The sequence below is a fragment of the Petaurus breviceps genome, unplaced genomic scaffold (assembly GCF_028583685.1).
Source record: "Petaurus breviceps papuanus isolate PSGF00001 unplaced genomic scaffold, PetGlider_PUasm1.0 90701, whole genome shotgun sequence".
Classification (NCBI taxonomy): domain Eukaryota; kingdom Metazoa; phylum Chordata; class Mammalia; order Diprotodontia; family Petauridae; genus Petaurus; species Petaurus breviceps.
The window spans coordinates 4,349,221-4,365,282 of record NW_027187316.1 but is presented as its reverse complement, the minus strand read 5'-3'; the positions used below and the strand labels follow the sequence as shown (position 1 = coordinate 4,365,282).

The window sequence follows — 16,062 nt, the reverse complement described above, 5'->3', positions numbered from 1 at the left end:
CTCTCTCTCTCTCTCTCTCTCTCTCTCTCTCTCTCCCTCCCTCCCTCAAGTCTTTCCCATTCCAGTCAACCTCCACTCAGCTGTCAAACTGATCTTCCTAAAGTTCAGGTCTAACCATGTCACCCCCTTACTCCCCACAGTGAACTCCAGTGGTTCCTTATTACCTTCAGGATCAAATAAAAAACCCTCTGTTTGGCATTTAGATCTCTTCATAGCTTAGCCCTTTCCCACTTTCCCAATGTTCTTATACCTTATTTGCTCATTTCCACATACTTTGAGAACCATGACATAGCCCTCCTTTTTGCTTGTTCCTGACATTCCATCTTCCTCCTCCAGGCATTTTCATTGGAATACTCTCTCTTCATCTTGACTTCCCTGACTTGCTCCAAGAACCAAACTCCCTTCTGCAAGAAGCCTTTCCAGATCATCTTTAATGCTTATGAGTTTCCTCTGTTGATGATCTCCAATTTAGCCTGTATAGATCTCATTAATGCATAGTTATTTGCATGTTGTCTCCCCTGTTAGGGTTCGAGCTCCTTGATAGCAGGAACTGATTTTTATCTTTCTTTGTATTCCCATCTTGAAATGCAGTACCTTGTACATAGTAGACCTTTAATAAATATTTGTTTATGTGATTTGTTGCCTAGTGTAAAAATGCTAGCAGAATCTATATTCCCTAAGTTTCCGTCAACATATGATAAAATGCTGTTTTTTTAAATAAAATTCAATTTCAATGGAAATGGACCCACAGCACCCCACATGAGTGCCTCTGTAATTCACACCAGTGCAAATGTCCTTGAAACACTGACATTCTTCCAGTAGTCCTAGTGGAATTTCATTATTTAATCACTAATCTGTCTTCCTGTCTAGATGCAAAATGTCCCTAAGACACAGCTTAGATTTTTCCACTCATGGTGTGTCTTTCTCCTGCCAACATTCCTTTCTTCCCACCCTACAAAGGCATTTCTTCTTTCCTTTATTCCTTCTTTCATTCTTTTCCTCCCCCTCTCCCTTCTTCCCTTCCCCTTCCTTCCTTCCTTCCTTTCTTTCTTTCTTTCTTTCTTTCTTTCTTTCTTTCTTTCTTTCTTTCCTTTCTCCCTTCCTTCCTTTCCTTCTTTCTTGTGTTCTTTCTTTCTCTTTTCTTTTTTCCTTTCTTTCTTTATCTTTCTTTCTCCTTTTATTCTTTCATTCCTTCCTCCCCTCCTCTCTCCTTTCCTCCCAGTATAGAATCAAAACTGGACATTAGAGTCACTTAGTCTGATTCCCTCATTTTACAGATGGGGAAACTGAAGCCACAAGAGATGAAGTAACTTATCCAAGGCCACACAGTTAGTATCAAAGTTAAAGAAACTTAAGAATAAACAAAAATTTTTTTCTCAATCCTTGCAAGATTTTCTTAGGGAAAATTCTTAACTTTCATTTTCCTTAAACTCCTGGCTCAGTACTGGCCCATTATGGTGAGAAAGAACCAGAGATGGAAAAAAAAGAGGAAAGAGGACAGAGAATAGAGAGAGGTTTTACAGCACTCTAGCATCATTATCCAGAAAGCAAGGACTGAAATATCTTATGTAAAGAGTCTTTTAATGCTACAGGTACACTATAAAAGTATAGCAATATCACTTAACAACAAGGGCAAGTAGCCAATAATGAATACAGTGGACAGAGAGTTGTACTTAGGGTCAACAAGAGATGGTCAGATGTGTCTAATGCCATCTTTGACTATACTGCTGTGTGACCCTCTCAGGAATTCAGGATCATAGCTCTGGAATTGGAAGAAAAGTTTGAGGTCATCTAGGGTTACATGTTGTAGAGAAGGGGCTGACCTACTTTAAAATCCCTCACTGGGAGCCCCCCACATCTATGAAACCAAAAGGCTGGTGTAAAAAATGTGCAAACTTTCTTTTACTCAAAATATTTAAGGAATGGGGCAGTCTGGTTAATTTACTGTCTTTGTGGTAATAATCACAGGAGTTGTCATAGAAGTAGGAATAACTGACATTTGTATCGTGGTTTAAGGCTTACAAAATTCTTTGTATTGCAGGAAAAAGGCTCAGGAACACCACCCCACACAGTACCTGTTCTTTGGCCACCCTCTTGACTCCTTCCCATAATTCTGGTCAAGGTTAGGACAAGACCAACTCTGGCACTTCAAGAATTCTCCATTGTCTGTCCAACTGGAAGGTAATACCTTGCCCTCCAAGTTTCCATGACAATAAATCTATGGGCAGGGAAGCCTGGATTATATCTGTACATTATATTATTTGAACCTTAAAACAACTCTGAGGGGAACTATAGGTATTGCCATTCTCATTTTACAGAGGAGGAGACTGAGGCTCAGTCACAGACCTTGAAAAAGTCTGAGGTGGGATGCTGGAAAGTTAGGAAAGATATGGCAAGGGATGCTGGAAGGAGTTTGAACGAACTCTTGAAAACCTCCTCAGAACCTGGTAAACCGACAAATTCTGCAAATCCAGCCTTAGTTTATTGCTTTGTTGATTTCAAGACTTAACAAAGTGATGGAGAAATTGTTAGTAAAGAAGACAAAACTTAAAAGTGTGTTGTTTGTACATTTGGGGGTGGAGGGAAGAGCTAGTTATTAAACATTTACTATCACACTGTTAGCATGGGAGATTGGTTTGAAGTTGGATCATTTTTGCTTTTAATCAATCCCTGATATAATCTTGCTTAGCACATCATAGCTCTGGAGTTTGAAGAAACCCTGGAGGTCATCTCATCCAAATCCTCACTTTCCTAATGAGGAAACTGAGGCTCCAGGAAAGTTAGGTTACTCCCCCAAAGTAATTTGTGTACTTCTCATAACAGCTGAATGTAGAGTGTGCCAAGGAAGGAAACTCCAAGCATGATCCTTTGAACTGACCAGGGTTTTGATTTATAGATAAAAGGCGTGTATTGTGTTGAGCAGTTCCATGGTATGGATTTACTTAAATAACAAGAGGAATAACATTTCACATACTGGCCACGAGTCAGTAATATAGTATAGCTGTCAACAAGGAAAATTAATAATAAGTTTCTTCCTTTTTCAATGTATTCTCTCAATGGCTGCCAAAGTGATAATCTTAAAATATATCTTAACCATGTTACACACACACACACACACACACACACACACACACACACACACCCCTACACATACCCCACCCCCCCCGCCAGTTCAAAAAGCTCCAGAGCTCCTTATTACCCCTAGGATAAAATAAAATATAATAATAAATAAAATAAAATAAAAATCCTCTGTTTGGTATTTAAAACCCTTCACCCCATGTAGCTCCAACTTTGACTTCCAAGCTTATTTACATATTACTGCTCTTCATTCATTCTGTGGATGACCCAGCCAAATTTGTCTTCTTACTGTTTCTCGTTCATGACATTTCATCTCTTACTTCTCTGTGTTTGAAATAAGCTGAACACTATTCTTGGAATTCATTTCTTCCTCATCCCCACCTCTTGTCATCCCTAGCTTCCTTCAAATTTCTGATAAAATACCATCTCTCATTCAGGACCTCTTCTTTATCCCATCAAAATACTACTGTCCAACCCCAATTTTACCTTGGATTCATTTTGTTCATATTTTATACTTAGAAATATAATTTATTTTATTCATATTTTACATTTATAAATTATGAGATATAAATATTTTACAGTTATAAATAATATTAATTTTATAAATCATAAAATAGAGATATTTTATATTCATAAATAATATCAATTTTATAAATTATAAAATTAAAATGTTTTATATTTATGTATCATGTTCTTTCTCTCAATAGAATGCAAGGTCCTTGAGTGCAGGTGCCATTTCCTTTATGTGTTTGTACAATGCTTCTTACACAATGCTTATTACATAGTAAGTGTTGAAAAATGTTTTTGAGTGTTGAATGAAAATATGAATAATATTATAGCTTAGTTGTCTTATATAGAAAACCTTATGTTACAGTGTGAGTAAACAGGAGTGTGGTGTGATGAAGTCCTCATGGAAACTGGAGCATATCATTAGTATTATGGTCTTACCACCATGTTCCTTATTGGCTTCACAGTTTTAGTGTTGTAGATAGAGTATAAAGGAAAGAAACTAGAAGCTATGAGAGAAACAAGAAAGGAACTGAGATTTTTAGGATGGAGAAGAGGAGAGACAACATGGTATAGTAAAAAAAAGCACTTGGATTTAAGAATTTGAAGATACAAGTGAGAGTCCTATCTTCATCATCAACTATGCCTATGATCTTGGACACTATTTTTCTCAGTCTCATAGACTCTAAGAAGTAAAAAGAACTTCAAAGGCTCTCTGGTCAAATCCCAGCATCAGCAGGAATCCCCTTTACAACATCCAGAATACTCATCCAGGCTCTAATTTAATACCTTCAGTGATAGGGACCTCATTAATTCCTAGGCAACTCATTCAATCTTTTGGACCTTCTAATTATTAGAAAGACATCCCTTCCTCCTTCATTGATCTGCAATTGACTTCCACAAATAATTTCCATTCCTACTTTGCTCTTTGAGACCAAATGGAAAAAAAAAAAGACTAATCCTTTTCCCACATGATAACACTTCAAATATTTGAATACATCTATCATGTTCTCGCCAAGTCTTCTCTAGGAAGAACAACTCCAAGTTTCTTCAAATGATCCCCTCATGGCATAGTTGTGTCCTCTTATCATTCCGGTTGATATTCCTTTGGATAGTCTCTGGCTTGGTACAATGTGGTGCACAGAACTGGACACAACAATGAGATAAATTCTGACCTCAGCACAACAGTATTCTCGCTTCTCAAATTTTGGACACAAGACCTCTTTCAATGCAAATTGAAAATTAACTTTTTTTTTGTACTGCCACATCATACCACTGACTCATTACTAGGTTGCAGTATTAAAACTCTCAGGCCTTTTTTTTTTTTTTACAGAACCTGTTATCTACCCTGAGATCTTTGGGGATTTGGTTTCTATTTTCTGTTTTTTTCTATTTTCTATTTAATCCTTGTAGCATTGGGTTATGAGAGAATTTGAGGTGGGCCTTCTATACCAAGTCATTCATAAAAATGGTCAATGTAAAAAGGGCCAAGAACACAGAGCCATGGCATTTCACTGGCACCTATCTTGACATTGATTTATTCATCACTACTCTTTGGGGTCAGTCATTCAACTGGTCCCAGGTCATTGAACTGTATCACTATCCAGACCATTGAACCGTATCATTATCCAGCCCACATTTCTCCATCATATCCCCAGTGAAACAATGAGAAACTGGCAAATTCCTTAAGAAAATTCAATTATAATTGGTCCACAATGTTCCTCAGATCTATCAGTCCATTTACTTTGTCATAAAAGGAAATTAGTTTAATCTGGCACGATTTGTTCTTGACAAAGCCATGCTATCTCTTAGTCTTACTCTTTCCTTGTGTAAAGTCCTCACAAACCATCCCTCTAATATGTTGATCTAGAATTGTGTCAATAATGGAAGTCATTATTCCAATCAGCTGGTAGCTGACCAGCTTGAATTTTAAAGGCTTCACCTCTTTTCTCATTTGAAACTGGCAACAACACAGTTATCCCTTCCACATCATGATTTTGCCCATTGTGGTTTCATGGGTTGGCATTAGAAATTAAATGGGAATTTGGGGGGAGCTTTGCAGAAGCCCGAGATGATACGCAAAGGCCAGCAGACAACACAGAAAAAGTTTAGAAACTCAGAAATGTATAAAGTATATGTATAATATTGTATAATATCAACATATTTACTCTTTTAATACCATAATAATTCAGATTTCTTCTCTTCTATGAAAGGAGGGCCAAAAATTTAAGGTGACTTTTCCATATCAAGGGGGTGCCACACCCCTAACCCCCTTGATGTGGAAAGAATAACTGTATTTTCCTGTCTTCAGTCCTACAGCACTTCTCTCAGTCTCCATAGAAAAGTACCACAGAGCATTACCTCTTTCATTTTTTCAAAGATTACTTCCAGTGGCTTAGCAATTACATCTAAGTACTCTTTCAATATGGGGGATGTAGTTTGTCTAGTCTTAAGATTTGAACTCATTTAGGGCAGTTACATGCTCCTTTCCCTTCTTATCACATATTTCATGCTTTGTTTGTCTTTCATTCTCCTCTATGACATCAGAAAGGTGATGCCTTGCCTTGCAAGGGAATTAGATTTAAGGAAGAAAGGGCTGTGCAAAGACACCAGCCTCACTTTCTCCTCCAGAGCCATTTAAGCCCAGTGGCAAGATATTAGACCAGGATGACTGGAGATGACCCCCATTTCATGCTTTAATTAATTCCCTGCTAACTACTTCCTGTCAAGTGTAAGATCAGTAGAATGACTGTCACTGTCCTGTGTGTAGAAAACTGAAACACAATAGGAATGTAATAATTTTGACTTTTCTTCATCGTCCATTATCATTTCATCCATGACAAGCAGTGATCATGTCTTTTCTTTGATTTTCTCTTGCCCTTAACACAATTAAAAACTCTTTTATTTATTTATCTATTCATCTGTTTATTTATTTATGTCCTTACATGTTACCGAACACCTCAGCATTTCTGTTTTCTCTTGTGCCAACTATCTTCTACTTCCTGCCCTTGCTGCTTCTGAACATGTCGTTATAAAATGCAAACTAATCAGTGAGCTCTCTGTACAGTCACCTTATTCTTTTGCATCAGAATAATTAGTGTCTATTTCATCAGAATTTCATTTTCAAATGATGAGCAGAATGACTTTAGAAAAACCTGGAAAGACTTAAATTAACTGATACAAAGTGAAATGAGCAGAACCCAGAGAACATTGTACAATAACAGTAATATAGTATGATGATCAACTATGAATGACTTAGCTATTGTCAGCAATACAAGGATCCAAGACAATTCCAAAGGACTCATAATGAAAAATTTGCTCAACCTCCAGAGAAAGAACTGATGGGGTCTGAATGAAGATTGATAGCATAACTGTCTTTCACTTTATTTTTTCATGTTTTCTTGGGGGGCAGGGGAGATTATGTGTTTTCTTTCACCACGTAACTAATATAGAAATGTGTTTTGCATTATTGTATATGTATAATCTATATCAAATTGCTTACAATCTCAAAGAGTAGGGTGGGGGGAGCAAGAGAGAGAGTGAATTTGGAACTCTAAATTAAAAAATGAATATTAAAAATTGTTTTTAGATGTAACTGAGGGAAATATTATTTAAAAAACAAAGAATTTCCTTCTCAAAGCTACCTCATGTCTCTTGAACCAAATTCCCCTCCGCAATCATAGGGCACTAGATTCTGCCTATCCTTTCATTCTCTGAACTCTTTGAAATATATTCCTCACAATCCAGGCTGCACAACAAACCATGCCAGACTAATATGCCACTTCTTGATAGTTCCTATCAGGTTATATCTTGGTACCCCATAGTAGAGATTTGTTCCTTTCTTCCTATGGTGACCAGTACTAGATGTTGTCTCTCCTGTAGTACATGTGGATATACTTTTCAGAAAAGGATAAACTTCAAAGATTCGATGGTATGTCACTGACAGTAACTCTATCTTTCTCCAAAGAATTTATGAGAGCAGATCACAGATATTGTGGGGAGGGAGTATGTGGAAGACAATGGGGGTTGGTGCCTGGAATTCTTGTTAAATAAATTTAACAAGCATTTATTAAGTACCTACTCTATGCTAGGCATTGTTCTAGGCACTGAAAATATAAAGACAAAAATAAAAAGAACCCCTGCTTTCAAAGAGCTTATATTCTACTAAAAAGAAAAAGAGGGAATTATTTCTTTCCTCCTCAAAGCTAGAGCAAGAAAAATGTGTAATGGAGCAAACAACAAGATAAATTATTTGGCAATAATAAAAATATCTACTACCATAAATAAATTATAGAATAGCTATTAATCTGTATTGGTAGAGGGGGGGGGTGGTGGGTTTCCTTCTCAGGAGCTTCTTATCCCAAATGAAATCACAAGTCTAGACAAAGGAAGGAGCATCCTTTCTGATATGTTTCTTTGTATACCAGAATTTAAATTCTTTTAAATTGTACTAATTTAGACTGCATTAATTTAGTTTACTTTATCAGTGCCATCAGCAACATTGCCATTGCCTGCTGGTTTTCAAGTACATCTATGGCATATCTATCTACATTGCTATATTTTCTCACAAAGGCATTAAAAATATAAGATTGAGCATAAACACAAGGAAAATATTTTTTAAATATGTCTGAGATTAGAGATCAGTTTTTATTTATTTGTGAAGAAAGACTGTCAGTCCTAAAGCAAAAGAGTATGATGTTCCACAAGTGAGGAAATACCATTATCCTGGCAAATACCATTGATCTATCAGTGGTAAACAGAAACAAATCTCTTATAGCATGCAAGTTGTACAAGACCCTCTACCATATGCCCCCCACCTACTCACAATGAGTCTTAACTTAGGTGAACACTCTGTTCCACCTAGACTGATCTATTCATTCTCCATTCAATTCTCCTTAAGCTTTTCCATTTTGCTCCTGGGAGGAATACCCTCCCTCTCTTCCTGGAAAAACCAGATCCATCCAATATCTTTCAGGAAGCTAGCTAGAAATGATCTCTTATCTTCTCTGAAATTCTCTGAACTCTTTTAATCCTTATTTCTATATACCATCTGCATAAGTACATCTTATAAATGCATTTTCCTTCATTCATTCTGCAATTCAATTCACTGTACCTGGCACATAGTAGGTGCTTAGTAAATTCTTGCTCATTGACTCAAAAGATATTTAGGTATTAAGGGCCTGCCATGGCATTAGATGTTACCAATATAAAGAAGATATGATCTCTGCCTTCATAGATCTTATGAACTTAAGGGGGGGTAGAATATATACATCTATAGTATATATTGAATATATATATGTTTATATATGTATGTGTATACATATATTAAAAGAACACACCCAGCCCATGGTCTATGAATCCCTATATGTATAATAGAATACAAAATAGAATATAATAAATTCACTCTAGAGGTAAAAATAGAAAACTACTATATAGGGCTGAAGAGGTTTAGGGGTAGGGTGTTATCTTTTCATGTAAATATGTTTATTTTATTTTTTCAACTAAAATGTAAGCTCTTGGCATGCCAGAATTGAACCTTATCCTTTTCTGTATCACCCTCATTGTGCCTTTCACATAGTAGGTGTTCAGCAACTAATGATGCTAATGCTCATGATCTGAATTCCTGTGACCATGTTTCAGAAAAACATGATGGGAAAAAGTCCAATGATCTTCCCATGTCACAAGGAAAATTGGCAATTCATTGTCTAAAATATTCTGTGGCTATATGGGATAATACTGGCTCTTGCTTCACGATTATAATTATACATCTCTCTGCACCAATAATTCCTGGAAGACATAAGTCATTATTTTTTAACTCTTTCATTATTCCTGTGTTAGTTTCACACTCTGATGAGGGCAGAGTTTTCAGGAAGGAAGTATCTTCTAGAAAGGGTATGTGAATGCTGATTAATCTCACATATATATCTAAACCAGTGCAGACAATTCAATTAAACTCAACCAACATTAAAATAAACATTTCTTCTGTACAGACCACTGGGATTTAACATGGGCTCTAACTTATTGGTACTACTTTATAGAGCACACACTGAAAATCTGCCATGATGCTTGCCTCAAAATAAGCAGGTGTGACCAATCCAACCCTTGAGTCCGATTCAAAACTGTTTTGAAGCAGTTATGCTGGACAAATGACATCTTTGAGTGACGTGACCTCCTGCTGGTAATTGACAAGCACCTGCCCATAAGACATTGTGTTTCAGCTGCATTCACAGCAATTAGAAAATCACCTCTTCCTCTTAAGCAAAGTTCAAAGCTTTGGGGGGAAATGATGAATTTCCAATTCACCCTTCACAACTCTTGATTTTTTTTGTTGAAGTATCTTTCTTTACCAATGTTTTAAAGAAGATGCTATTTTGCTCATTCTGAAGCATAGCTGCCTTAGCCCTATATGAGAAGAGTAATTAAAATTGCCTTTGCTATGACAGTGGATTCTTTGCATCAAAGAAAACCAAATGCTGAAGATAATTGATTTCATCAGAGTACAATTATCCATGACAATGAGACTACAACTGCAGCAATCAGTAAGGACTAGCAGAGAATGTTAAGTCTAAAAAGCTGGTTCTGATTTTTCCATCCTATTCTATTTGTGACTGAACTGCCCAAACAAACTTTCTTTATGGGTGTTTACTCAGTCACAAAATAACCTGTTCCTTTACCTTTAAGGAACCCCTAGACAAATGGTACAGAACTTGGATTGGTTTGGTTTTAGAAAGGATAGTGAAAATTTTAACTGCTCCATTCAGCTCCTCTGTGTTTGCTCAATTTAAGGAGCATCTCTCAAAATATTTAAATAGACTAAATGACTAGTGAACTGTTTTGTCATCATCTATGGCTTGATGTTTGCTGGGCACATTTTCTTTAACCATTTAAGATTCTAGCTCCTCTTAGGACTACTACTAGATGAATTTTTTTAATCCATAGATAAAAGGAGAGGAAATTAATATATAGCTATCATGAAAAAACTCATGCAATATGGGATAATCAAAGAGATGTTGTCTGCTGCTCTTTTCTGCATTAAAAGAAAAAGGGGGAAAAGATTCTCAGAATATCTTCTCATCTAACTTGATGTAGTTCAGACACTCAGACACTGCATGTGTTTCTTATGCCGACCACTATCACATCTCTCTTCTGTTTTAAAACTACTAAAGAAACTCTTATTTCCTTAAGTTAAAAGGCTTTTCAAAGCAACATCAGTGATAACCAAGAAAGAGGAGGAGGAAGAGAAGGAAAAAGAGAAGGTGAAGGAAGGGAAAGAGGAAGAAGGAGGAAAGGAAGAGAAGTGGAATGATGAAGAAGAGGAAGGGAAGGAGGAAGTAAGGGAGAAAGAGGAAGAAGGGGAGGAAAGGAAGGAGGAGGAAGGGAAAGAGGAAGAAGAGGAGGAGGAAGAGAAAGAGAAGAAGGAAGAGAAGGAAAGGGGAAGGAGGAAGGGAAGGAAGAAGAGAAAGAGAAGAGGGGTTGCAAGTGCATACCTTAACCTCTTGGTTGGTAAAAATCTCCACATCCACCACACAGGCAACCAGAGTGGAGACATCACAGTCCATGCTCCGGGCTGGCATTCCCCACTCTTTGTATTTTAAAAAAAATAGAACTCAGTAGCTTTGGAGTTTTCAGTTATGTGAAAAGCCTCCAATTAAGAATCTCCACTGAAACAGTGGGCAGTGGTGTGTTCTTGGAGCCAGGAGGCAGGGACTCTTTGCACCCAGAGCTGCCTCTGCCTGGTATACCCTTGCAACTGAGCAGGCAGACGAGAAACAGCCCTCGTCCCTCTCGCATGGCAATGACATCACCACAAAGACTGACATAAGCTAAATCTACTTTTTTTTTTCTTCTCCCCCTCCACAAGCCTTTTATCTCCAGGCAGTGCAGTGGAGCAAATTGAACATGATTATGTGCTAAATCCGAACTTGGACTAAATCAATTCGGGCAACGTTCACTGGGAACTGAGTCATAGCTGTTGTTTCTGCCGAATGCTTATGTTTGCAAAAAAGGGGGGGGGGGGGGGGTTATTGACATCAGAGGTTCTGCTCTGTTGGGGGAAATAATTCTGCAGTTAAACAACGTGAGGTGAAGGTTTGCAGATTTCTTTTTCTGCCCCCCACTGCAATACTAGCATGAAGTTGAGGCATTTTGAAAATCGCTGGGCTTATGTTAATTGCCTGATGCCCATCAGCGGAGCGCACATGTCCTGTGCATCTGAATGCACGCAGGGTATAAGAAGAATGGAACTCCATCCTTAAAGGGGCTGCACATGGCTGGCCATCAGTCACTTAGGCAGCCTGAGAAGAGCAGGAGATAATTACAGGTTGGCTAAATAGTCTCAGAGGAATGTCAGGGCAAGCTGGGGACTCTAAAAGCTCTCTTCCATGTTCAGACATCCAAGCAATCACCAAGGTCACTCTAACCCAAAATGGGCCATGTGAGGGAGTTAACAAACAAAACATGCATCTATTTGGGAGGGGAGGGCAGATGGTAGGATATAGTGCAAACAATACCTTGACATAGATAAGTATACAGGACCTGGGTCTGTCTTTTGCTCTGGCCACAAGCAATCCCCCTCCTCTGCCCCTGGTTTTTGAGAGAGATAACACTGACCAGCATGGGTGAGCAGGAGACATTGAGAACTGGCTTTCATTTAGACATTAATTATGAAAATTTCATTAGTATTCATCAAATATTAGGACATTTTCTAATTGGAGGAGACATTGGATATCTGCACCCTTCTCATTTTACATAAAAGTAAATAAATATCAAAAAGTGAAATGACTTCCCCAAGGTCACACAATGAGTTAAAAATAGAACTAGGACTAGAAACCAGGAGACCTGTTTCCTAGTCTAATGCTCTTTCTATAATACCACATAGCCTCTAATACTTTAATACTCTGATAGCTTTTTACCTATAGTGATTCCTATTCCATTGGCTTGGGGAAAAATAGGCTAATAATGGCAAAATATTTATCATTTTGGGGGCAATTGGATAGCACAGTGGATAGAGGACTGGACCTGGACTCAGGAGGATCTGGGTTCAGATCTGGCCTCAGATAATTATTTCCTGTGTGATCCTGGGCAGGTCATTTAACCCTGTTTGCCTCAGTTTCCTCATCTGTAAAATGAGCTGGAGAAGGACATGGCAAACCACTCCAGTATCTTTGCCAAGAAAACCCCAAAACAGGGTCACAAAGAGTCAGAAACAACTGAAACACAACAGAATTTATCATTTAGTCACTAGAATTCATGAAAGTATTATAGAGGAAGTTCATTTCAGTGAATAATAGCTAGCATTTACATAGCACTTTAAGGTTTGAAGATAGGTAGACAGATATAGATAAATGTTACTATATATAATTTTAAGGTTTGAATAGTTATTGATATATATATCTAATCACTATTATATGTATGGGATATATATCTATATATCTATATCTGCATGTATATGTCTATCACTATTCAAACTTTAAAGATATGTGTGTAAATGCATGTGTGTGTGTGGGTGTTAGGTTATTTGATCGTCACCATAACCCTGCCTGTGAAGTAGGTTATATTATTACCCCCATTTTACAAATGAGGAAACAGATGCTAAGAGAGATTAAGTGCCAAGGGGGATAGAATTTTGGCTCTGCCATTAATGAAGTATGTGACACTGGGAAAGGAATGCAAATGAGCATTTATATAGCGCCTATTATGATCTAGGCACTATATTAAGCAATTTTTTAAATTAAAAAATGAAATTATATATTTTTAAAAATTAAAAAAAATCAAATATTATCCTCACAAAATATTGAAAGAAACCTGATATAAGTGTTATTATTATCTCCATTTTCACTTGAGGAAACTGAGGCAAAGGTCAAGTGACTTGTCCAGGGTCACACAGCTGGTAAGAGTCTAAGGTCATATTTGAACTCAGGTCTTCCTTATTCTAGGTCTAGTGCTCTATCCAGATGTCTGAGACATGATTCAAACCCAGGTCTTCCTGTCTCCAAGTTGAGTTCTCTATCCACCAGGCCCCCTAGCTGCCCAACTGGGTAAAGTGTTGGACTTGAATGAAGTATGAGGACCCAGATTTAATTTAGGATCTAGTACTTATCACTTGGGCAAGACATTTAATCTTTCTGGGCTTTGATTTCCTTGTCTCTAAAATAGAAAGGTTGGATTAAATGGCCACTAAGGTTTCTCCCAGTTCTAGATCAATGCTCCTTGGATATCCTCCTCTTCCATGGGGGAAAAGGAAGTAAAGAGGGAGAAGAGAAAAAATGGAGAGCTGATATTTCCATAATCATTTGTTCAAACAAATGTCAGGACAAAGGACTCCGATTTTACATGCAAAAGATAATTATGATATTTCCAGATATGTTTCTTTTGTTGTTATTCTTGTTTTTTGAGCAACATTTGAACACTCAATGTTCCCATCCTTCGAGGAATCATACGCATCAAATTTAATCCATCAGGCAAACAACAAATGTATTTTGAGTATTTCATGGAGGTGGGGTGCTGTGACCAGCTTAAGGGGGACACAGAGAAGTAACATCTCTTATTTCCTTTACTTATCTCCACACACAGCCATCTTCCCTTTTGAAGGCTTTCATCCCCTTCTAGCCGGACTACTACAACAGTCTTCTAAATGGTTTCCCTGCCTCAAGTCTCTTCTTTCTCCAATGAATTCTCCATACAGTTTTCAAAGTGATTTTACTAAAAGTCTGACAACCTCTTCTCCCCCTCTCCCAATAGACTCTTTTTTAAAATGCTTTATTAACTTCTGATTTACATCATTTGTTTCTGCCAGATTTTGAGTTACAAATTTTCTCCCCGTTTTCTCCCACCCATTCCCCCAAAACAGCAGTCCCACAGGATATCCCCACCTCCAATCTGCTCTTTCCCATATTTTCTCTCATAGCCATTTCGACTTTTCCATTGGATCTCTATGCCTCAGTGCCTGTATATCTTATTGCTTAATTACATGTAAGATGGTATTAATAATAGTATATATATATATATAAACACACACACACATATATGTATATATATATACATATTTGATTTTAAAACTTTCAATTCCAGATTCATTCCCTTCCCCCCCTGCCACTCACCCCCACTGGGAAGACAAGCAGTTCAGTATAGGTTGTACATGTGCAGCTAATGCAAAACAATAACACAGTAGATATATTGTAAAAGACTGACTATATTTCCCTCCCTCCTATCTCACCTCCCATTTGTTCTATTCTCTACTTTGATCCTGTCCCTTTTCAAAAGTGGGTGCTTCCAATTTCCTTCCCCCCCCCCCCCCCCCCCCCCCCCCCACCCCCCCCCTCTCATCCTCTTCCCCCCCCCCATTCTCCTGCAGGGTGAGATCCCCTATTTAGTGTGTATTTCGCTCCCTCCTCAAGCCAGATTCAATAGGAATAAGGTTGACCCATTCCCTTTTGCCTTCCTATTCTTCCCCTCCATTGTAACCATTTTCCCTTGCCTCTTCTGTATGACATAGTTTGCCCCAATCTGTCTCTCCCCGTCTCCTCTCATTATATTCCTCTCACCTCTTAATTTCACCTTTTAAATATCATCCCTTCCTGTTAAATTGGTCCTGTGCCCTCTATCTATGTATACCTGTAAACATACATACACACATTCACATATGTATTCATGTGCCCATATACCCTCATATATAGACATATTATATATGTGTATATATATATGTATATATATATATATTTCTAATCCCTTCAACTACTGAGAAAAGTTTCATAAAATACAATTACTTTTTTTCCATGTAGGAATGTTAATAGTTCAACTTTGATAAGGTCCTTATGATTTCTTTTCCCTGTTTACCTTCTTATGCTTCTCTTGCTTCTTGTATCTGAATGTCAAATTTTCTATTCAACTCTGGTTTTTTTCAGCAAGAATGCTTGAAAGTCCTCTATTCCACTGAATGACCAAATTTTCCCCTGAAACATGATACTCAGTTTTGCTGGGTAGGTGACTCTTGGTTTTAGTCCCAGCTCCCTTGACCTCCAGAATATCACATTCCAAGCCCTTCGATCCCTCAGTGTAGAAGCTGCCAGATCCTGGGGTATTCTGATTGTGTTTCCACAATATTCAAATTGTTTCTTCCTGGCTGCTTATAATATTCTCTCCTTAATCTGGGAATTCTGGAACCTGGCTATAATATTCCTAGGAGTTTTCTTTTTGGGATCTTTTTCAGGAGGTGATCGGTGGATTCTTTCAACCTCTATTTTACCCTCTGGTACTAAAACATCAGGGCAGTTTTCTTTGAGAACTTCCTGGAGGATGCTTTCTAGGTTCTTACTTTGGTCATGGCTTTCAGGTAGTCCAATAATTTTTAAGTTATCTCTCCTGGATCTATTTTCCAGGTCAGTGGTTTTTCCCATGAGATATTTCACATTGCCTTCTATTCTTTCATTTTTTTGGATCTGTTTAACAGCATCTTGATTTCTCATAAAGTCATTAGCT

At 37.6% G+C, this 16,062-nt stretch overlaps 1 protein-coding gene across 5 annotated transcripts in view; it reads right to left on the bottom strand.

Annotated features, from left to right (window-relative positions):
* The window catches only part of RCAN2 (regulator of calcineurin 2), a 407,956-nt gene that overhangs the window by 152,255 nt on the left and 239,639 nt on the right, over positions 1-16,062 (bottom strand). The window contains exon 1 of one of the 5 annotated variants that reach the window (XM_069065830.1): positions 11,073-11,383. The exons of 3 other annotated variants lie outside the window; for them this stretch is intronic. In XM_069065830.1, coding sequence (XP_068921931.1) covers positions 11,073-11,159 — 87 coding nt within the window. In that variant the 5' untranslated portion in view covers positions 11,160-11,383. Of the gene's footprint in view, positions 1-11,072; positions 11,384-16,062 lie in introns of those variants that run through there. One more of the 5 variants, XM_069065828.1, reaches the window with a different exon arrangement.